A 24,336-nucleotide genomic window follows, 5' to 3' on the forward strand; every position below is an offset into this window, starting at 1 on the left:
CTCCTTTCTTCCAAATTTCCTTCTAGAATTTATTTCTGGTCTTCTGTCATTCCCATTGCTCTGGTACAATAGATAGAGGGCCACATTTGGCATAGTATGCCTACTTGTATGATTTATTTAGATTGTATGAAAAATATTAGTTTAGATACCAGGAAAATTCAATAGGGACTGGCTAGCAAGTGTGTCAAGATGTTTTGAAAATACCTGCCTTTTATATGCTGTCCATCTACATTCAGCATTCTGAGCTGTTTTGTATAGCACTTAAAACCTGCGAGCCTTGTTGTAAACAGAAAGACTAACATTATTTGTTTGGAAATTTTCTAGAAAATTTGGAAGATAGTACTGATGAGGATGCCCCATTGCATAGTCCTGGGACAGAAGGAAGGTAAGCAGTTTTTGTTAACAGGTAACTGGAGCTGGTTCTAGAAAAAGTACTGTTACTTCCTTGTTTTGTAACACATCATGTATCCATTAGAAGATACCTCTGAGATTGTTTTGGTTTGCTACACTTTGTCCCCACGATTTCAGTAGAATCAAATAAAAATACGCATTCTGCAAAAATATGACTATTTTCTTTCTAACTGTGATGCAATTTTTCTTTCAGTTCATTATCTTCTGATCTTTTGAAGCTTTGTGGTGAAGTCAAACCCAAAAGCAAGGTAGGGTGTACGATGACGATAATTCGTTTACACATCTTTAAAATGATTCTGTGATTCTATGGCTCTATAATAATCCATACTTTAATGACGCCTTCTGGAGAATGCTCTTGCTTTGCTTTAGGGATATTAATGAACAAAGACATGCAAAAGATGAACTGACATACTGTTAATGTGATTTGTATGTATCATGCTTTTGTGTGATATTTTTCACTGAGAAGCAATGATAAAAATGTACCTTTTCAATATTTTGTGGTTGAGAATTTTTACAATTTTGGGAAGAGATACATTCTTCCAATTACTAGCTCTCCAAACTGGAGTAGATTTGCAGTTTAGTATTAGTTAGGCTGCAGTTTAATGTTAATGCCAGTGGGAACTGTGAACAAGCTTACTGTTTGTGATTTGTTTCTGTGGTCATAGAAATCTAAGGGAAGTTTATAAAATAAATACAAGTTTGATCTCCAGGCTCTTAATTACAGTTGTCATTGGGGGAATATATCTAGGCTTGCTGCAGTTTAATGTTAATGGCAGTGGGAAGTGGAAGCACGTGCACTAATTGCAATTTTGCTCCCGAGTTTGCAAAGTAAATAGAAGCTCAGCCTCTGCTCTTCTTACTGCAGTTGGCTTGGAGGAATGCAGCTAGGCTGACTTGCATTATTGGTTGTGTTCGTTGGTGTGCAGCTCTTTGGGCAGTTAAACTGAGGGAGTCTGGTCTGAAAACGTTGGCATAAAATAAATGCTTCATTTCTGTAATGGCTCTGTTCAAACTGGCGCTTTGTCTTTGCAGTGGCCTTTCTTCCCCTGAGGAATAGATGATAATTTCACAGCATCATCACACCTAATATGTATGATCCATTTTTTTAAGAATTGGTGTGTTGCACAAAGCTTAGCTCCTTTGTGAGGTTTTTCTGTTGTTTTCAAATTGTTGAAATGCTGAGTGAATCTTAATTCCTGTTGGCCTAAACTACTTTTGACATTAAGAAGCAGAGTTTGTATATCAGAAAAAGCATCAGTATAAGAAGTCACGCAAATATAATTGTAGCTATTTAAATTTACACTTTGCTTTATTCTCTGCTTTATAACATTTTATTTGGATAAACCTTAGGAGAATAATATTGTGCTCCTGTAGTACTGACAGGCACTTGTAATTGGTTGAAAGGATAACCTTGGAAACTAGCTGTCAAATCAGTGTTTCATGCTGTTGAATTTGACTTGCCTTCTCTGAAATCATTGCCAAAGAGTGGAGGTGAGCTCCTTGATTTAGTTTCCAAAGGTAGTTGCCAAGTCACTGAGGGGGATGCTAATTACCAGCTAGCGATAAGCTTAAATGTAGCACTCTTGACACATACTGTGAAATGTTTAAGTTGCAGCTTGGTTTTTATTTGTCTCCAGGCCCGCCGGAGGACCACTACCCAGATGGAATTGCTATATGCAGACAGCAGCGATTTAGTATCTGACATTAGTGCTGCAGACTCTACTTTGGCTGGCCCTCTTGCATCAGTTGCAGAAACCCAAGAAAGTGGGATGGCTGCTGACACAAATGATACTTCTGCTAGGGACAGAGAGTTTATTTCCCCACCATCTGGCTTACCTTCTAAGATAGGCAGCATGTAAGTTTGGCCATGCTGTACTAATTATCCTTTGCTTTTAAAAAGTGCATGTTGCCAATTTCTTGTAATCTATTATTTTAACTTTACAAAGGAGGTTGACATATTTGAAGCTTACTAAATAATACTGACAAAGCTCCTCCTTCTTTTCTACCACCACCACTCTAGAAAGTATAAATGCACTGTTGTAACGTTTTTCTTACTGAAGATATAAGTTCTGTTAAGTTGCTTTGTCATAGTAAAATTATTTCAGCCTTGTTTCTAAGTAGTGGGAAAAACCCATCAAGTACCTTGGATACTTGGCATTATTAGCGCTGTGGGAAATGCACGTTCTAGGGAGGTAGTGAGAATCTGCTTAAAATAAAAAACCACCCCAAAACATAATGTAGTAATAGTATCCGTATATGGTCCTAACTATTAGGTAGAAACTTTCTGTGAGTCACTTTGTGTGGACCATGCTTAAAATGAAGTAATCTATAACAATAAATATGCAAGTATAAAGTTGAAAGAAACATGTTGGATATTATGAGTCCTCAAAAATCCTTTCTATTTGCAGGTTACGCTTACCTGCAGAACAGTTTTACTAATTCAAAGTAATACTTGACGCCAAATAGAATGAAAAAGGTTATTTTTGTTGTTTTACTTCGGGGCCAGCAGGTCTCTCTCACACTTTTGTTCCACTTGCTTTGGCTGTTCTTTTTATATCTGCCAATATCACTGTTGGTTTTTAGCCATTCAATGCTAGAAACCCTTTTCTTGGCTCTTTAGGTACTAGCTCTTGCAATGCACAAACTCACACGTGAAGTGAATGAGCTTGCTACATTCAATGATATGGAAAAACTGTCCCATAGCTGTCTTCATGTTACAGATTCTGGACTTTTTCACTATCTGTCTATTCTATTTGCATAATATGTTTACAGCAGTCTCCATCTAATGTACATTTGCGATTCATATTATTTTTACTATGTATTTCTAGCATGTGCTTGAGGTGGCAATCATGAACAGTAAAACACTGCTGGCAGCATTTATTAACCCATGCTGATGGCTTCAGTGCATTTTACAAATAGAATCTGCTTGGAAGGGATGCTCTTGGGGGTGAGGATAGATGGAGAAACCCACTTGTTGCAGCAGTTTAGTGTAAGATCACTAGAGACATTTGAAGCTTCAAGATTTAAAACATCAAGTGTTATGACCTGGCATCCGAGACTCAGGTAATACCAACTTTTGCCTCACTCCATCTTCTAGAATGTATCCATTTATGAAAGTGAGCTAGCAATGAGGCAAAACAGGATTTTCCCAAAACTGTGTTCTCTGAACATAAAAGAATTACGTGCTGGCAGTAAATCAATTCAATCAGCAGTAGGCTTCACATATATTTTGATTATTTTTTTTTTTATTGGTTAGCAGATAAATGATCAAAAATTCCCACAATCGGTCTGAGCTAACTTTTTTTCAAAACTAGAACTCAGTATGCTTTATACAGATTGCTGATTTTGCTGGTCACTGGTCATTCTTGAAGAAAGGTTGCCTTTGTGAGCCATCTGGCCATCCTGTGTGGGCCTGCAGTGCCATCATATCTCTTGTAATAAAACACATTCTTAAGGAGCAGATTGTGGTCTTATCTGCAGTAAACATTATCTCCCTTGTGCCACTTACTGAAGTGGTAGTCAGGGATGTAGAAGCAGTAACAGTGATCCAAAACATGCATTCTTGAAGTAACAGAAATTAATTCTATGATTAGGTGCAAATCTAGGTGTCTGCATATGTACAAACTGCTCCACTCTGGAAACTCCTTGGTTTTCTCAGATCTCTGGTGATTCAGGGAGGTATCTAAATGCACTTGAGCAACAGTTAGTCGGGTTGGAATTCTGTTTACAAAGATGGCTAGTGCTGTTTGCTTTTGATATGCTCAGATCGTCTACACCAGCCTCTTCAGGGTAGAGTGGTCTCCTGTAGGTCCTGTGCCAGCTCTGTTCAGATGTCTGATATCCTGGAAAATCTAAAAGGGCACTGGAAACTTGTAACTGGGTGTGTGCCTTGCTCCTTTTCATTCAGGTCATTGACATCATGCACCATTTTTTTACATCTATGCTTAGAAAGTTCATTCCAGCAAGACTGCTGAGTTTTTAGAACACCTGCATTTCCAGGCTTTCAAAAAGAATTCATGATATGATAAAGGTCTTTACACTTTCTTCTGAGGATGTGCCACTGTGGAGTCAGAGATGGAAGACTCAAGGGGCAGGTAGAGAGTGAACAAGAGGGAACTGGCTGGATGTCTGAGCATGTAGGATGCTGGTGTGAGGTAGAGGAGCTTGGGTTCCAGTTTCTGGTGTGGTTTGTTTAATCTGGTGGGTTCACAGTGGACACGTAGGAAACCGTGGCAGTAGGGACTATAATCTGTTTGTCGTCCTTGCTGAAAGATCTAGCTGTCAGGCTGACCATAGGATTTGCTTTGAGAGCCCAGGACATTTGCCTTCCTAAGTGCATACTGGTCCAGCATTAAAGAGAGGGAGGCAGCGCGTCCTGTTCCACTTCTCTTTATGTCCTTTGCAGAGTATGCCTAGAGGTAAGGGAGGCCTGCAGAGAAATGGGTGCTCTGGCCTTGAGGAGGGAATTGAACACACTTTCTCACCTTCTTTTTGTGTACTTTAACTGCTAGGCTTTTGTGGAAAACCAGCAGGTTATCGCTCATCCTCCTTTTTCTGTCTCTTGAAGACTCTCTTGGCACTAGGTCCTACTGGTAGAGCCTTCACCTTCCAGTTAGGGCTCGTGTTCAGTGTGCATGTGATCTCCTGAGGCAGTCGATCTCAGCTACTTGAGTCAAGTAGCTGTCCTCATTAAATCATGTTATTCTCCATGGCAGTCCCTGGGTGAATTTTACATAGCATATCCTTCCTCCCAGGGGAAACTGGTGCAGCTTTTCTCATGTGGAGAAGTTGCAGCTACACAGATCCAGAGCCTGCAGAACTCTGGCCAGATGCTAGTAACTGTGTCAGGCAGGTGTCCTGCCAACTGAACTTTGCTTAATAAAGTTGTGTGGCAGAAAAGCACCTTCAGAATCTGCTTTTGCTCTTCTAGTGAGTTTTTCTGGTCCTTCTATTCATAGAAACATCTTCTAAACACATGACAAAAAGGATAAACCAAAGCAAATGTTGATTTTTCTGATTGTTCAGCTAGTGAGAAATGGAGTTCAGAAGAGTGGAAACCATCCATCCAGATTCCCTTCTCTCTGTTTTGTTTTGTGGGTTTTTTTGGTTTTTTTGGTTTGGTTTGGTTTTTTTTGGTTTTGTTTTTTAATCTTACTGATGAAATGATGACATTTGGGTGTCAGCATTAATGTTGCAGTCCTGAAATTTTTGCTATTTTTAACGGGGACTAAGAGGTTGGGAGAAAGACCACAGTGACTGTGAACTGGAATTATTTCAGAGCGAGAACTAGAGAGACCAAGGAGGGACAGAAAGCAAGGAAGAAGGGAAGGGTGGACAAAGAGAAGCAACATTATAGTCAGGCTGTCAATGGGAAATACTTTTTCTCACTTCCTAATTTTGAATGTGATAATGAAACATGAATATGCTAATGCAAAGTTTAATTCATATGTAAGAGTCATTGTGATTCTGTTTTTCATGTCTGTAAGTAGACTATTGTAGATGAAATATGTGGAATCTGCAATTGTAGATCTTAGTCAGAACTCCCATCTTCTCTGTGGTCTAAATTTGAGATGCATACTCTACTGTATTTTTATTTTTTTTCAGTCAGTCTGTTTTATTATCAAATTGGTGAATCTCCTTTGCACATTCAGTATCTGGCTCTTTATATGTTGATGAACTGTGAAGTTAATAAACTTGGTGGTTTTTTATGGAAAAATGTGAGAACAAATTCAGAGTCCGTAGACTCAAGAGAGACAGTAATAGATTAAGCACATTCTGAAATTTGAAATCTGAGTGGGAGAATGACAGCTAATGTAAGAAAAGCAAGTTTGTAAAGTGCCTTAAAGTGAGATAATCATTGCTTTTACTTTTAGTTCTAGACAGCCATCTCTGTCAGAGAAGAAGATGCCTGAGCCTTCACCTTTGGCAAAGAGAAAAGCCTATGAAAAAACAATGGAAAAGACAAAGGCAAAAGAACAAAAACTGTAAGATTCTTTTAAATTTGTTTTCTTTGACATAATTTAAACCTTGGGTGTATTTTCTTAAAAAATAAATTGTGTTTTTCCATTTCTTTAATTCTAGGACAGTTTTTATTGTTGACAGTGAAATTATTCGCTGCTCAACTTCTGTGTGTGGCTTTTTTTTTTTTTTCCCTAGAGAATTTTTATGTACAATATAACTCGGGAGCAGAGCCCTACAAAACTGTCCTTTGGAGCATTTGCAAATGATTATTTTTTTTTAAAGGAAGCCATCAATTTCTTTAAGGAACTGCAGTTTTGTAAGAATTTCTTCATTTTGCATATGTGTGTTTTCTGCCTGGAGCTTTCAATGTTAGCGCATAAACTTTGAACATTGTGGCATCTTGCACTCTGCAGCAGTTTGTAGTCTGAAGTTTATTACTTCTCTGGGGAATACCTGTAGCTAGCATTATAATTTTATTTATTTGCTTAAGAAAAGAGCATCTAACATTTGAGGCATGTTGCATTTAACTTCTCTAACCATTCATAACCTGTTAAAGAAGATGTTCTTTTTTTCTTGTAGCTCAGATTCTGGAACCCCAGAGGCTAGTCTGTCACCTCCTACTTCCCCACCAAGCCGGCCCCGTAATGAAATGAATGTTTTTAGTCGTCTTACTGTTTCTCAGGGAAACACATCAGTTCAGCAGGATAAGTAAGTCGCAGATGAAAGCCTCAGCCCCCAACCAGGGAATTACAAAGTGCGCTCAAGTTATCAGTGTAGTATCTGGTAGATATTTTTCCCTTCTCCTGCAAGACAGGAGGAGACATTTCTCATGTTTTCATGTAGTTTTCGAAGAAAATATTGCAAACCTGTGGAACAGTTGTAAAAATTCAAGAAAAGCAGTTTCCTGCTGAACCTTGTTTCCTGTTGTCTAGGCCATGTCTGGTATTTCTAGTTCTAAACCCCAAATAGAAAAGAATGGTAGAAGTCTTAGATGTATGTGTATTTGTGTGCGTGTTTACACTTGAAAATAGGATTTAGCTGACAATATAGGAAGTAGTGCTTTTGGCAGTTATTCGGTTACTCCAGCATTGCTCTGAGTGCTGTCACAACAGCACCCTGGAAGGACGGGATGTTGAAATGGATGGAACACAGTTGGCTAGAGATTATCCAAATTACTGAACAGACTGACTTTAGGAGGTGGTCTAGACAAGCAGATACTCGTACATGGTGAAGGAGAAGTTGAACTCAGTTTCCCTGTGTTAGGTGTGTCTTGAGAACCTTACTCCAAATTGCAGTGGACTTGGCTTTAGCAGGATCTTTATTGCAGGTTTCAGTACCGATACTAGTGCCACGCAGTGCTTATGGACTGCAAGACAAACTTAGAATAAACCTTCAGTTCTATCTGTAGCAAGATGAGGAACTGATCTTACTGGATTATGCTATTTTTTTTATAAAAAATGTTTTTTTTCAGTGGCCTATAGTGTCACCACATACCAGGCAGTAGCTTGCAAGGCTTTCAGTAGTTTAACTGTGCTTGTAACTTCTTCATCTCAGCTGTGTTACCTTTATCTTATTGCTAACTCTCACCTAACCCTTTTCATTTTCTCTGGAGTGACTTTGAAATCAAGCTGAAACTGCTGAATCTGTTTGATTTGAGTTGAAAATGAAGGACATCTTAAAACATACTGCAAATATTCATGCCGGGGGGGAATTTTTTCTTTGTGTCTGTTTTCTTTTTTTTTTTATTTATTTTTCAGTGCTTTTGAAAATGAGAAGTGAAGGATTTTGAACGTAGTAACGTTTGCAAATTGCTGTTCTTATTTCAGTGGGCTGTCAATACATTTAATATTAATATTTTTATGATTAACATTTTACATGTTTCTTCTACACTTAACAGGCATCGATGTTCAAAATATTTTTTTTCCTTTTGATATTTTCAGCAAGTGCTATGTTACGGAGGTTAAATTATGCATCCATCTTCTTTTCCTTTTTTGACTTCTGTAAGAAAATGTTCAGGAAACAAGAAATGGCTCAGCTGGTGTTACTCCGCTTCTTGGGCTGAGACAGTCTGCCAGCGTAACTTACTGCTGAGAGTGTTATTTTAAGATTATTTTTCCCTGCCAACCCCCACCCCCAGTATTATCATGGATATAAGGTATACCCTGAGCAATGCTGCATACTGTATGTGGATTTGCATTGCTTTTCTGAATTGGCCATGCTGTTGTTTGTTCTTCTCGAATGGAGGCATTACTTTGCTGATACCTATATTCTTTCTCCTCACAATTCCATCACTGTTGATTGTAGGTCTGATGAAAGTGATTCCTCTCTGTCGGAGGTACACAGGTACTCTGTCTTTCTCTTTTCTGTTTTCTTGGCATCTGTCACTGAAGTTATTCCAGTTCTTAGGAAATTTCATTTGGCTGCATGAATTTTCCTGATACTTGTGCTTTGTGTCTTTTTTTGCTTTTGCCAGAAGTTAAAAAACTTGAAATTTTGGTCAAGCATGTCTCACCCCTCTCCTCTTTTAGGGTGTTTTTATTGTTGTTGAGCATGTCAGGCTTTTTCTTTTTAAGTGAATTATGGTGTAAAGCTTTCCTTAGACATATTCTTTCCCTCTTTGTTTTCTTTAAAGAAAAGAGGGGCAGACATTTTCTTTAAGTTTTATATGCTTCGCTCTTTCTTTTTATTTTTCTTGTTCAGTTGTATGCTTTGATCACTAAAATGAAATTCCAGTGTAAATAAAAATGAGTAAGTATTTTATTACATCTTTCTGACAGAACTTACAGAGGCTTAAGAGATGAAAGAAATGTCCCCTGTCATGTTCCCAAACTGTGGTTTAGGATTTTGGTCCTTAGTGAAAAATCAGTTTATCAAGAGAAGGGCAGTCAAAGGGCTAATAATAATGTGATGGTGGCTTTGTCTGGTTATTGTCGCAGTCATAGCATTTTTTTGTGTGTAGATTTCGGAGCACTGCACTTAGGTAGATAAGTAGCTCTGGGACATGTATTTTACATGGCTCATCAAGGAAACGATTGGGTGAGAATAACTCAGTTAGAAGCAGCATGATCCACCAGGGAATATTACAGAGAAAACCATTTTAGTTTTGTGTGATGTTAGAAAACAAAAGCACAGTGACCTAAATCAATAATAAATTGTTCCTGTATTCTTGAAAACATAAAAAGGTGCAGATTAAAAGGTGAATGCCTTTCCAAAATGAGGAAGTTAATGTCAAACAATTTAAGGCAAAATTAGTAAAATCTATAAAAGGATTGTGGGGGAGTAATGAATTATATGAATGAAGATGTCCTGAGCAGTAAAAATGTATAAAATAATAATTTCTAAGACTATACTGGATAAACCATCTACTTGTCACGAAGTTAGATTGTATCATGAAGGGCTTTCCTTCCTGTAGCAAGCTTCTGAGCAATATTATGGAATTTTTACATTTTCCTAAAACATCTGACACACTTTTTTGTGAGAGGGGGCTATGTCTTTGTTCCTTTTCCTCACAGTTGTGTGTAATCCCCAGGAAGGCATCACAGCGAGTCTTAACTGCAAGCTGGTCAGATAACAGCATTGTGTTGCATGTTTTTGGCATTACTTTGAGGCTTTTCTACACTTCACAGAAAGGATTGGGGTTTGTGTGTGTGTGCAGTTGTATGCATGGAATTTTAGATTGCTAATAGATTTTGGTTCGGTGATGAATTCTGGTGGGGTTTTTTCAGGCTGAGTTACAGTCTTTTGGCATCACCACAGAGCTAGCTACAAATCCCCAGGAAGATTCCTTTGGGGTGTCTGTACTCCAACCATACTCCCTTTTAGCCATTTGAGTACAAGTGTGGCATTGGGTACAGGGTGCATTAGGAAACTTCGTCAGGCACGCAAATTAGCAGCAGTTCTCCAAGCCTGCTTATAGAAGGCAGTCGATGTGAAATGCCTGCCGAGTTTGGAATTGGCAGTGTACATTACACTTAGTCCATTTTTCAGGCATGCTATTTAGACTAAGGTGTCTTTATGGTATTTGCAGTCTTAAGGTTGGTCCTACGCAATCAGGGGCTTTGAGCATCCTGGTTTTTTCAGCACTATGCAGACTTTCCCATGTAGCCAACATTCAGCATCTTGTTGTCTTTTTGTTTGTTTGTTTTTATATGTGACTTCCTTTAACTGATAGTCCAGAATTGACACTTGTTGAAGCTAAATAGTAAAAATCCTTACATAGTTTATGAAAGACATTCAGCTGTTCTACGCTTAAGTGTAAGAAAATTAGATTAATTTTTCCTTACGTCTAAGTAAATTAACTTTATCTGTAACTATTACTATGCCCAGCTCACGTTCTTTTTTTTTTTTTTTTTTCTTTAGGGGGATAATTAACCCATTCCCTGCTTCAAAATGCATCCGATCATCCCCACTTCAGTGTATCTATACAGCTGAAGGACATACCAAGGCTGTGCTTTGTGTTGATGCAACTGATGATCTTCTCTTCACCGGATCTAAAGGTTGGGCAAACTCCATCCATATGTGCTGCCTACAGAGGCTGCTTTGACATCTTGGGGTATTGTGAAATTCTCAGTTTGTGCTAGTGCTGTAAACACAGAAAATTGTAGGGATCCATTTTTGAAACATAAGCTGAAGAAAGGTTTACAGTAATTATCTACAGGGTTTTCATTCTGATGTGTAGTATTTGTAGTGGGAAAAGTAACTATCAAGAATAACATTAACATTTGTTGAGTGATATGATGGAACCAATCATGGTAGCGTGCACACGTGATGTGCTGTGCAATTTGATAGCCTCAGGGTAGAGGTAGAGGTGGGAACCAGCACATCTTTGGCTGTACTACCTACGGAATTTGAATAGAATTCATGTCATACTTGATTTTTTGAGTAGAGCTAAGAAAGTCTTCTGCTTCCTCTGTGCATCTTGTTGCCTGTCTCTTGTGGGTGTAAGCATTGTATGGCTGTTGTAGGAGAGGATGGATTTTTAGTAGTCACAAAATTCCTTACTGGATGGTGCAGACATTCTATGAACGCTTCAGGGTGGTAGAAACTGTTGTGTTTTGGAAAATGTTTTCTTCTTTCTTTCCTGTCTTTGGTGACTTTCCATTGTAGTCACTCAGTTTCGCTCGAAGGTAACATAACCAGACATCAGTGGTTATTGATGAACACCTTTTCTCACAAACACCATTTTTAACATCACACACAAAGTTTTTTTTGAATGTTTTCTTTTTCTCTGGGCCTTTTTATACAAGTCATTTACAGTAAAGGACTTGCTATATTCTCAGTTGTGCAGCTGAAACTGTGGCAGACTCTTCTTCTCCCAAATAGAACCTGTGTGATAATTTGTGATTTTTTTTTTTTTTTTTTTTTTTTTTTAATTTCTTTGACGCATCAAAACTAAGGTGAACTAGAGTGGTGGCTGGGGAGAAGTTAACACCTACTGACAGGGAGACTCATTTCACTAGCTGACATAAAGAACAAACTGAAGTTTCAGGGCATCCTTTTTATGCCTATATTAACATAGTGATAACCCCGTCAGGTCTTCCACTGCTAACGTTCAGTTATGGTTTCTGTGGCTGTTCTACTACCTGGCTGTTAAAAACACCAAGACCAACTCTTACAGTGAATTGGTAAACTTTTGGTCTTACAAGTTTTAAGCTAACATTTCAGCATTTGTGCAAGAGTATACAAATGCCAAAAAGGACACACATTTAGTTTCTGTAAATGTTGCTTAGTTGATTTGTATTGAGGTTTTGTATTTAGTGGCTATGTGGGGGGAAAAAAGACTTTTCAATTTTTTTTTATATTACAACTAGATTTGTGTTGGGTTTTTTTTTTTAACATATGGATGCTTGCAGGTGTTTTAAATATTTGCTTTTTCAAGTCATTGCTAGCTTCCCATACTTAGGGAAGAATTATTTCTGTATATATTTTGGTAGGGGATATGTTTACAAAGTACGCTTGTACTCAAGAGCATAGAGAGCTGCTTATTTAAATATAAGATTAACTCTTTTGGAGATTGTTGCTGAAGCAGAAAGTCTGAGCTCACTGATATCACATAATACTAGCAGCCTGTGCCAATTCAGGAATTGCAATAGGCTTTCAGGTGCCTTGCAGATATTAGGCTTTGGTCTTGATAGCTGGTATTTTTAAAGTGGCTGACAGTTCTTAGTATACTTACCACCTTCATTCCGTTATAAATACTGTCTACACATGAAGCTTTCTTTTCATCCTTCCAGTACTTACTCCAGTAAAAAAGTATTTTTAAAATATATGGAGTGATACAGACATGGTGCAACAAGGAGAGTTTCCTGTGCTTTCCATTTGTGGAGGAACTTTGATGTGTTTGGGATATTGGTGCACAGAAGGTCACAGTATTTAAATTGTTTGCTACTGAATGAAAACTGTGACTAAAGAACATATGCTGGGATTTTGAGAGGTTCCTAAAACACTGAGTAGTTTGGACCCCTTCTCACCCTTGTAGTTTTGTTGTGACAGTCAGCACTCTGTCATGCTGAGCCTCAAAACCCCTCCTGAACTATATAGTTGATGAATAATTCTTGAATTAAAAATTTGATTCTTCTCTTGATTTGTCATCCAAACTTTACAGCCTCTAAGCTGTGTGTAATTTTACTTCATTTTCCATGAGATAGAATTTTATCCTTTTAAAATGCTATAGGAGCTAATATGCAGATCTTGCACGCACAACATTTGATGATTAACCTTGTTTAGTTTTGATGATCGTAGATGGTGCCCATGTGTATTCTTTAAGACCTATTTAATTTAGTTGTTTTTCTACAGTGCTTGCCTAAAATGTAGCGATATGTTTGAGTACAAATGAATGCCTATACTTTCTTAAAAATTAGTGATTTTGGGGAAAACATGAGATTTTTCTGTTTGTTTCTTTTTTTAAATTATTTTTCCTCCTTTCTGTTTGCCTTTATTTAGACCGTACCTGTAAAGTCTGGAATCTGGTAACTGGACAAGAGATTATGTCTCTAGGGGGTCATCCAAATAATGTTGTTTCTATAAAATACTGCAACTACACTAGCCTGGTCTTCACAGTCTCAACCTCCTACATCAAAGTGTGGGACATCAGAGACTCTGCTAAGTGTATTAGGACATTGACGTAAGTATGCTAAACATGAAATGCAAAGAGTTCAAATAAGTCTTAATTTTAGATAGATTTTATTAGATTTAATTCAGTAGTGCAGCAGAGTGTAATTAAAGTACACTGTTTCTTGGGGCTGTAAGCTTTCTTTACATGTTCAGGCTAAGTCAGTATGGGGCAGTGGGAATATATGGAAACAAAACAAATTGCATCCATACTTACAGTGTTTTATCGAATGTTCAGTATTTGTAATTGGCATATAGCTTTTTAGCTTAGGTAAGTAGGTTTGTTTTTAAATCGTGTGCAAAGCAGGGAGAACAAAATGTAGGGTTTATTTTGGATTCGATTTTTTTCCCCCTTCCCCCCCCCCCCCCCCCTTTTTTTTTTTTTTTTTTTTTTTTTACTCAGGTCTTCAGGCCAAGCGATGCCTGGTGATGTCTGTTCAGGAAGTACTAACAGAACAGTCGCAATCCCAGCTGGAGAGAACCAGATCAATCAGATTGCACTAAATCCAACTGGCACGTTCCTCTATGCAGCTGCTGGGAACTCAGTGAGGATGTGGGACCTGAAAAGGTAGTGAGCACCAGCAGAAGGGAATGTTCTTTATATGTGCATATGAAACAAAGTCAGTGCATGTGAAACAGTCAATGAAGTGTTTACTCTCTGTGTAATGTCCATAACCTGGGCAAAGTGTGGTCAAGATATGGATCAACTAATCCATAAGAGGCTGTGGTGGTTAACTGAGATAACGAAGGTGCTCGTGATTTCCTCTTGTGTTAAGGTTATGGTGAATCATTTCAGGAAAAATTATTGGAAAGCACAAGGTTTTGTTTGACAGGCACTATAAAACAGGCTCTTGTGAGGTGACAGATGCGTGAATCCTGACTTGTAATTGTTGATGAGATGATGAAAGCCAATTGATGTAATATAATATGGGGCTATGATAGCCACACTATATAGCACTTTTCCAAACAGAACCTGCACCCAAAGAGTGTGTTCAAAATACAGAGAATACTTTATGGGGTCTGATTTGTCTTTAGTTTTCATTTTTTAAATTCTTATTTTACAGAAATAGAAGGTTTTGTTTACATTTAACATAATTTTACATTTACCCGTGGACAGGAGCAATAGCATATACGTAAACTGGAGGACGAGTAGTGAAAACATAGGGGAAAATAAAAGCTCCATTGTGGCAGAAAGTGTGATATAGGTTGTATTGAATACATGGGAAAATAACAAATCCTCATTTCTTCTCTTATCCTTGAAGATTTCAATCTACAGGAAAGCTAACTGGTCACCAGGGCCCTGTTATGTGCCTTACTGTAGATCGAATTTCCAATGGACAAGATCTTATTGTCACTGGTTCGAAGGATCATTATATAAAGGTAAACCGTTAGTATTTGCTTATTTTTTTTAACTCTTCACATCAGCATGGGGCGCATGCTTCAGCGGAAGTCGCTCACATCTCCATATCTGATACATGATAGCCAAGATGGAGGTTCTTTCATCAGTTACAGATTATGAGTAATGTTCAGTCTCAATAAACACGTATCACTTCAGCACTATTTTAATTTCATGATGGTATGTGGATGAATGGTTGTGAATAGTTAAATTTTTTCTTAAACCCCAGTAAGGTGGACATCAGATGTGTGAAGTTTTGAAGAAATATTCATAATACCTACTCCTAAGTAACACTTAGCTCTTGGAAAGTATCTTAAGTCAGTACCTCTCTTGGAGTGCAAGACCCAATCGCTTCAGCAGAGACACTCCGTGTGCTCCCCACAGAAGAGAGTGGGATCTAGCGCAGACTCTTGCTGAAGTGTTGCCTGAGTTCTGAAGTGGGGAAAGAGAAAAAGGTCTGCGCATCTCAGCAAAGTGCCCAGTCTATTTGGTTGTATTCATTAGCGCGCAGGCTGCTCGGAGTTGTGTTCAAAGCATAGCCAGTGGTATTACAATACTTTCCTGCTTCTTGGTGTTATGTATTCACTCAAGGATAGGGAATCTGATTGGGGTGGGGTGAGAGTCTGGTAGTTTGTGTTTTGGTTTTTTGCTTGGTTGGTTTTTGGTTTTGGCCCATCTCAGCCAGTGAGTATTTGAACCCACAGGCTCCTGCTTCTCAGGACTATGCCCAAACCACCAGCCTATGGGAACTATACCTCATCTTCCTCATAAAGCTGACCCTCATGCTGCAAAGAACATGTGATTCATGAGGCTAAGCAAAGAGTGAACAAGAGACCCTAGCTTGTTGTGAGGGGGTACCCTTCATTCTGGTCTTACACTTCTCACACACTGCGTAAAGTGTGTAAACACAGCTGGGAGCAGAGCAGGAGCCAGAACCTGAGTGAGCTTTCTCACTGACCTGGGCTTTCTCTTTTTGACATTATCCTGCAATTTATGGATACTTGGCTGTGCACTGGGCCAGCCTCAGAAGTCTGCCTGGGAGGTGGGTGCATAGCTTGATGGTTTGGGCGGTGGATTTGTATCTTATCAGCAGTTCCTATGGTTAGAGGCCAGATGATTCTTAGGCAGTGGGGCTACAGAGAGGCACTCTTAATAGCTGCTTCTCTGCACAGCTCAGAATATTGAGTTAGTTAAGAGCTACACTGGCACAACTCCTGGCACAGTAATGAGTGTAGGACCTCAGTGGGGACAACGGGATGTGATCGTGTAATGCAAGTTTGTCATGCTACCAACTCATGTTGGCAAACAAGGAGGTGGAAGGGCTTTTGGAAAACTCTTGACTTGTACCACTAGAATATCCAGGAATATTTCGGCCGTGTATATGTGCTGCAGAGTAGTGGGTAATCTGCAAGGTGGATGCCTCCAGAATTGTTAAGCCAAACAAACTAAACAAAATAGTTTAGTACAGAAATACAAACTAAATGACCCGTATGTGCATGGTCAGTGCAGCAGTTAGGGAATTCTCAGTACTTCTCTACATGGGTAGGTCCACCGGGGGTAGTAGGACTGGTCACAGATACTTCTTTCCACTGCCCCAGGAAACTACTGTCCTGTCTACTGAGCCAGGAATATTAGTCACCTCTAAGTACCTGATTTTTCTGGTGTGTCACTGAACTCTTCTCTTACAACTGGAACTGATGCATGTTAATTCAATGGGATAACTTTTAAAATAACTTTAACTCACTTAAGGTATTCTTTTACACTACCAAGCTGTCCCTTTTTTACTGCCAGGCTTGTTCATTTTAAAAGGTCAATGAAGAGCAAATAACGGGGGATAAAGTCTGACATTTGCTTGTGAAACAGAGGTAGCGGTTTAAAAAGTTATGGCTCATCTGTTCCCCTCAGCTCAGTCTAACTGGCTGCGTTCTGGCTCGGTACAATGGAAAATGAAACGGGGTTGCTTACACTGCTGCTCTGGGGACAAAGACCTGATGGGCTTGATTATGTCTCAAATTGTTAAACGGCCTCACTTAAAGAATCTGTTTTAAGATACCTGATTCTTGGAGCACAGGCAAGGAGGGAGGTGTGTCTAGTCCATGGAAAGCATCAGCATGTAATGGTGTGTAATCCTTGCCAAAACACCTTGTCCAGAAAAATGTATCTGTGGCTTTTCCTGCAGCTGCCTCTGCAGTTCTCCAGTGTGAGTCATGTTTCCCATGCTCAGGCATGAGCTTTGTTTCTCTAGCCCACCACATGGTGTATGTATAAGCTCTTCCTATATAATCAAATATTAGCACTTCCCGGAGCAGTCTTCTCTGTAGTCAGTGAAGCGTTCTTGCTTCAGGCAAGAGGTAAAAGAGGAGAAAGGAGTGGTTCTGGTAGGTAAATTCTGATAATATACATCACGATACAGTGACCTGTAATAACACTTTCCAAGTTTTTCCTCTAAAGTTGTTCACTGCATGTCTTCCAAGCTGGTTAGGTGGCAGATAATTTTGCTTATATTTGATTATTTATTTATTTTAGATGTTTGATGTGACTGAAGGGGCTCTTGGGAGCGTAAGTCCTACACACAATTTTGAACCTCCTCATTATGATGGTATTGAAGCACTTGCTATTATGGGAGACAACCTTTTTAGTGGCTCCAGAGATAATGGAATTAAGAAATGGGATTTGACTCAAAAAGACCTTCTTCAGGTAATGGAAAAAATATCGTGTGGCTAATGTGACAGTCGTGCTGTAGAACTGTTTTCAGGCTGTGCAAATGTTCCAGCTCATACGATGACTATTCACCAAGATACTGATGTTTTTAATGGGGAAGGCACAGAACACTAAGAAAGAAATTGAAAATGTACTTGATCTTTACACAAGGACACAGTTGCTTTTCTTTTCAGTGTATGTAGCGTCAGGAAATTCTGATGAAGTAGTTAGCCCTGTTTTACCTCTGAGTATGTGGGTTTTGGTTTTTTGCTTCAAAATGAAGGCAGCACTTTCCTCCTCTGTGATTGGAACCATCAGATATCATCCTTGCCGTTCACAAGTTGGTAAATTTTGGACTGGAACTCATTAATGACAAACAATGCTTTAAATTAGGCTGCAGAATATTTTCCTGTGTTGACAATACTTACTCCACCCCATCTTTTCTGTGGAAAGCTTACTCCTTAGAACTCTGTTTGTCTTGTTTTACAATGCATATATTATGTAACATATACAGCACACACATAAAATCTGTTTGCTGTTGGAACATATTTGCTGTATGTTTTAATTGTCAAAAGAAAAAAGGGGCTGTGGGTCTAAAAGGACCTTGAATCCTGGGAAACTTTGAAATTCATTGAATTTGTTTGATATGGATAACTTTTTGGTTTTTACCTACCTGCAAAACAAAAAACCCAGCCCAAGTTCTTTTAGGTCTTATGAGAGGTTGTTGAGATAGAGATACAATTATTTAAGTTGAGACTGTGTGAGAAATGGAAGGCAGAAAAACAAATGCCAGAAGATATTGCTGTGTTTGCAAAGATTTGGTTAGATACCAGTCATTTAATAATTTTGGGGAGGAGGAGGAGCATGTCTCTTACGTGCATTTAATGTGCAGACTGATAGGAAGGAAACAAATAGAATATTAAAGTTTTGGGACATGAAAGAATAGAGGACTGGTCACCTTAAGACGAAAATTTCTATATGGGCATACTTAGTATTCCATAAATGTACGAACTTTCTTTACCTTCTTTCAAAATTGTGCTATTGGGTGCCAGTTCCTTTTCAGAATGCTATTAAAACTTCACAGTTAAAATAAGGATTAAGACATTCAGCTTCTTACAGAAAATTTTCACTTGTCCGTATTAGGATAGCTTACCCTCGTATCTGTCTGTCTAGGGAAGTGTGCTAAGCAGCTTGTTAGTAAAAACAGGAGGACCACGGGAACAGGAAAGATTTTTTTTATTTTTTATTTTTATTGTCAGAATTACTTTACTAAAGTTGTAAGAAGCATCTTCAGTCTGGCATTTTAGCCTTCTTAAAATATTATGCAATGTGCGTTTTTGCTGTTGCAATTAATTTAACGTCAGGAAGAATACAGGGGCAGGGGTGAAATAGTATGTAACAGTGGACTAGTTGTATTCCTTATTCTCCTTTTGATATATCTGCATTTCATAATTTCTATACTTCATGTTCCCCTGTTTATTTCTTGTTTCTAAAAGTGGAACTTGATAAAAATGATCTCACGCTTCCTTCTTTCTTCTTATTTCTATAAAGTGGTGTGTGTTTTTCAAGGAGGTGAGACTAAAGCATTTGACAAAACAACATGAATTTTTATTCACTGTTTCTTTCAGGGAATGAAGAAAAGTGCTGTTACTTTTGCTAATCCTGGGGTGATTCAGGGTAGAAGGGCCCACTGGAGGTCACACAGTGCAAAGTTGGCCCACTGGTCCAAGCAAGGCCAACTGTGTAGTTAGGTCTGGTTACTCAAGGCCTTGCCCACCTGAGTTTTCAAAATCTCCAAGGTCACAGATTGCACAGCTGCTCTGGGTGACCCATTGCACTCCTTAAATTATTCTTGTATTAATTTCCCCCTCACTCATATCCAGTCAGAATTTCTGTTGTTGCAACTTGCTTTTGGTGTGTACACCCGAGGGTTTCAGACAAAGGAAAAAAAAATAATCCTGAAATAGAGCTGAGCTGCTTTAAAGTACAAATGCTAACATTTCAACAGAGGTCCTGCTCTGGCATGCATGTGTTAAACAAGTCTGATCCTCTATAATTGATGAAAATCACTTAATAAACATGCTAGTCATCTAATTCTCTTGGTGTTACACATCCCAAGCCCCAAAACAGTGCTGTGACAAAATTAAGATTTGTAAGAACCATTCTCCCTCCCGGCCTTTTGAAGTGCTGCAGGACCAGGACACCAGTGTTGCGACAGCAGTGTGTATTACAGATAAAAAGCCAAGATCATCCTAGAAAGCTGAATGTACTCCATAATATGAGCAAGGCAGCAAAGCAAAGCAGTTCCTACCAAACTGAACGGAAGAGCCGTTCTTGGTCCCCTTAAAAGACAGCAAACTTGGGCTGTTATTGCCCCAGCGTTGGTACCAAATGGATGTTGTTCTCAGCTGGTCTGTGCAGCATTTTACTTTCTGAATTGGCAGCAAAATGCTAGTGTCCTTCCTCAGTAAAGAATTAATGTATTTTTGTTAAGTGCTACATCACAAAATCAACTCATAATGTGTAATGGGAGAAGAAGAAAGGAGAAGGGCAAATATAGGAACAGTTTCTGTCTCCCTGGTGTATTTTTTTGAGCAGTATTTTGGATTTTCTTTTTGTGTGTTTTATAGCTGTTTTACAGGCAGACTTGAAACATATACAGAGACCACGTGTTCAAATATACATTCAAATATGCATTTGAACATATGCAGATTTAGCATTAACCTAACATAATTTCAGTTCCACGTCAGGTCAGTTGTGCATATTGGATTTTCTTGTTTTGCAGTACTATTTCACAAAGAGAAACAAACCTGTGGCACAGGAGTAGCCTCATGGAAGATAGCACCCTCCTTCCTCTAAGGGAGGAGAACCCACAGGGCTGGGATATACCCAGAGTCATGTGGCAAATCTGCTGCAGGACAGGAGTCAGGCTTAGAACTTGGGATTTTTCCATTTCTGTGCTGGTTTCTCCAGAAGTTTTTGCAGCCCTGTGAGACTTGCCTGCCTTCTCTTTTTTTCAGCAAGTTCCTAATGCTCATAAAGACTGGGTGTGTGCTCTTGGCTTGTTACCCAGCGCTCCGGTTCTGCTCAGCGGCTGCAGAGGAGGCACCCTCAAGCTCTGGAATGTGGATACCTTCGCACCCATCGGGGAGATGAAGGGACACGACAGCCCTATAAATGCAATCTGCACCAACTCCAGCCAGATTTTCACAGCAGCAGAGTGAGTTTTTCTTCTCCATGAATCTTTCTTTTCTGTAGCTCCTGCTAGAGTTCCATTCACGCAAATGCATTTAGGAGATCTTCAGTTCTGTAAGTCACTTCATAGCAAGCATGGGGAGACGTAGTCCATGCCCCTAAATGCTAATAATCTACTGCAGTGATCTCTGAAGCGGGGTGCATGCATGCACAACATGATCCACTGGGGCACAGGAAGAAAATACTAGAACTTCAGTGGAGTACATGTGTATAACTTATAAATCAATAAATACACGAGGGGGTGTGCTCGAAAATTTTTTTAGTGGTGGGATGCATGATCAAAAAAGTTTGGAGAGCACCGATCTTCAGGATGGCAGGGAGAATCTGGAAGTAGTTGAGAACTTCACTAGTTTGTCTCTGCAGCTGGGTGATTTACTGCTAGGAGATTCTTGACCTGTGGGAATTTTTCTAAAAACTATAGAATGTGGTTGGTTTTTTGGGTTTGTCTGTTTGTTTTTAAGTGCTGGTGAATAGCAGAAGCTTTGCAAGCCATCCTATTGTCCTTTAAACACCTTGATTTGAATATTGGCTTCCTTAGTGAAAGCAAGAAAACTGAGTACCTGAAACCTCAGGGAACTTAAGCAAGAAAAATACCTCATTCTGGAGAAAGTGCTGGAGACAGCAGCAGAGCCCACTTAGTGACATAGTCTGAGCACAGGAGAGCTGTCCTGTTATCTTTTAGTGCCAATTGTGGAAGCTTCTGGCCTTCTGAATTGAAAGCAAGTCTTTATGAGTCGAAGCGGCATTTCAAAGTTGCCAAGTTTCCATGTTTGGTGGCTGATTTTTATGTTTAAGCCTTAATAGATTGGGGTAGAGACTTCAAAACTTGTCTCTGTTTGCCTAAAAATTATGGTTAAGTTTAGAACATACATGCATCTGAAATTTATTCTTTATTACTAGCGAAAGACAATCCCAGCCTCTTGGCACTTATAACATTCTGATGAAGGTCTACAGAGCTTAGGGTATTCCTGACATTGTGCAGTGATGTGAAGGCACAAGTCAGAAAAACTCTGTGCTGTGATAAAGTCTGTCCTGATTGCTGCCCCCTGGCTTTTTTTGAGGTGGTTATTTAAGGAACATGAGTCAATATTTGTTAGTCACAAAAGTAAATGTTTATGAGAAATTCTTAAGTTCTACATCTCTTTCACAGGATAAATTGCTATTTCACAAGACTGATTATTTTACTTTTTAATTATGATAATAGAGCTTTGTAACACAGTCCATCTGATAATTTATTTACACACTTTAAAATTCTGTAAATAGTGGTGCCAAAAGTGCAGAATTATAGCGTGCCCTTTCTGGGCTTCTGAATACCAGCTCACTGTTACATGCTTTCCAGCACCTGGCAAAGAGTTTTAGGGTTTTTTTGGGGAGTGAGGTTAGGACTTTGTATCACCTTGTGGTTCTGTGCTTTTTTTTACCTTTTCTCGTTATAGACTGGCACCTCTTGTGCAGATGGAGCAGGTTTCAGGTCCTGTTTGATTTACCTCGTTACCTTTTTCACACTTTTTTAATGGCAGGAAATAGTCTTACCCTGTTGAGCCCGTCTCTCTGATTCTGTAGGCACAGAACTGTTCTGGCTGTTTGCCTGTGGTTTCCTGAGTTGCAAATAGTTACATGGTGGAAGCTCTTCTGTGATGTTGTTATAATTAAGCCTATGACCATTAGCTCTATTTTAAAAAAATAAGTAATAGCAGAGTAGGATTTTACTTTTCTGAACATATTAATCCTTGTACTTGTCTAGATAGTTAAAGGTAGTAGCCAGTGCTGTGATAAAGTTCGGGAATCTTAAATGTTGTGCATCTTAGATTACAAAGTCTCCTGGGGCTGAAATTACCCTTGTGTATCCATTAATAATAATTAGTTTCTGAATAATTATTAATAAATAATAATAATATGTCTGAATAAGACACCCAAGCTATTAAGAAAGCTTCTGGGTTGTGTCCATCCCCACTCCATCTCTCTCCCTCCCCAATTTAATTACCTAGCTCTAATGCTGCTTTGTTTTGTTTTTCAGTGACCGGACTGTGAGGATCTGGAAAGCTCGAAATGTAATAGATGGACAGATCTTGGATACAGGAGATGCAAGTGAAGATCTTGCCAGTAATTGAAATAATGGGGATAAATGAATATATTGATGAATTTGAGGTGCACTCTATGCAGTTTGCTGCATGCTTATTAGGTAAAACACTGATGATGGGAATGAACTGAAAAATAAGAGTGAACTCTTCTACTAGACCTGCTGTCCTTAAAATATGTACTGTATTAAAGAAAAAAATAACCTCTTGGTAACATGCTTGTGTGTCGGTGGTCACATATATATGTCTATATATTATGGCTGAATTTGTGTGTGTATGTACCACTTGCAGTTTAACTGGAAATCAAGTTTTCTCTAATGGCCATCTCAAAATTATGACCTGGAATATATAACAAAAGTGCTCTGCTGTATTACACTCACAAGTACGATCAGCTGTTTTGCATTTTAGGGTAGCAGGGGAATGATGATGTCTCTGTAATAAGCCTTGGATTACGACAGGCAGTTTCAAGATTCTAAAGGTCGCTTACACTGTTGTTAGGAAGGTAGAGTGAATAAAAGATGGAAAGAAGCTGTTAATGACACATCTATCTGACATGGCTGTGTCCTGCTAACAGCGAATGCCATATGATTTGTGTTAATGTTAGCATATAACCCTTGTTGACCAAAGTTGTGCAGCTATGTATACTCTGTGCTCAGGACTAGAACTCAAATGATCATAAACTGGTATGTTTTATTAGTGTTTTGCCTATATTCTGTAATGACTAGGTGTTCTTAATGTCATGACAGAAATGTATCTTAATCTATTTTTCTTATCAATTTGTTTCTATCATCTCACATTTTCTTTTTTGAAAGCAAGATGTCTTTCCTTTTTATCTAATTTTATATGCTGCTAAATGTATTTTAAATACACTGTTTTGCAGACCTTGGCTTTGAGAACTGAACCACGTGTATTGGAAAAAAGCTATGTAAATAGATGGTTGTACAAAGAAAATATCTTATCTTGTGCCTGTATGACTTTTAAAGCTCTTAGAGCGTGGATGTTGAGAGAGGATGTATAATTTACCCAACTTCTCTGAATATTAATTTGTAAATTCTGCAAACTTAAAAAAAGTAGATTCGGATACAGTGTTTGGATATTGAGGGTTTTTTTTGTTTTTGGTTTTTTTTTTTGTTGGGTTTTTTTTCCCCATAAAATATCAGTCTGTAAATTATAGTTTACGTAGGTAACACTTAAATAAAGAGGTGAATGTGAAATACTTCTCTTTGCCTTTTTCATCATAATTCCTTATGAAAAAGTCACTTCCCTTGCAAAGGCCCCGAATATAAAATGCACAGTTTTACACAATACAGTAGAATAGCTTGCTGAGTAGTATCGCCCATAGGTTGTTCTGGTATCCTGTGCCTGCATTCTTGTTGGCCATTATTTGTGTTTTGGTAGTACTTAGGAAGCCTAGCAGGATTCCCT

At 38.7% G+C, this 24,336-nt stretch overlaps 1 protein-coding gene across 9 annotated transcripts in view; it reads left to right on the forward strand.

The window, feature by feature from the left end:
- KIF21A (kinesin family member 21A) overlaps positions 1 to 24,125 on the forward strand; it is a 92,298-nt gene extending 68,173 nt beyond the window's left edge. For 4 of the 9 annotated variants that reach the window (XM_056340361.1, XM_056340362.1, XM_056340364.1 and 1 more), the window contains 13 exons: positions 325 to 385; positions 605 to 659; positions 2,049 to 2,266; positions 6,285 to 6,395; positions 6,952 to 7,080; positions 8,677 to 8,715; positions 10,732 to 10,868; positions 13,315 to 13,495; positions 13,886 to 14,050; positions 14,745 to 14,862; positions 17,405 to 17,575; positions 20,599 to 20,798; positions 22,851 to 24,125. In XM_056340361.1, coding sequence (XP_056196336.1) covers positions 325 to 385; positions 605 to 659; positions 2,049 to 2,266; positions 6,285 to 6,395; positions 6,952 to 7,080; positions 8,677 to 8,715; positions 10,732 to 10,868; positions 13,315 to 13,495; positions 13,886 to 14,050; positions 14,745 to 14,862; positions 17,405 to 17,575; positions 20,599 to 20,798; positions 22,851 to 22,944 — 1,679 coding nt within the window. In that variant the 3' untranslated portion in view covers positions 22,945 to 24,125. The remainder of the gene's footprint in view (positions 1 to 324; positions 386 to 604; positions 660 to 2,048; positions 2,267 to 6,284; positions 6,396 to 6,951; positions 7,081 to 8,676; positions 8,716 to 10,731; positions 10,869 to 13,314; positions 13,496 to 13,885; positions 14,051 to 14,744; positions 14,863 to 17,404; positions 17,576 to 20,598; positions 20,799 to 22,850) is intronic. The other 5 variants (XM_056340363.1, XM_056340369.1, XM_056340366.1 and 2 more) reach the window with 3 other exon arrangements.
- The last annotated feature ends 211 nt before the right edge of the window (positions 24,126 to 24,336 follow it).

The sequence above is a fragment of the Falco biarmicus genome, chromosome 5 (assembly GCF_023638135.1).
Source record: "Falco biarmicus isolate bFalBia1 chromosome 5, bFalBia1.pri, whole genome shotgun sequence".
NCBI classification, from domain to species: Eukaryota; Metazoa; Chordata; class Aves; order Falconiformes; family Falconidae; genus Falco; species Falco biarmicus.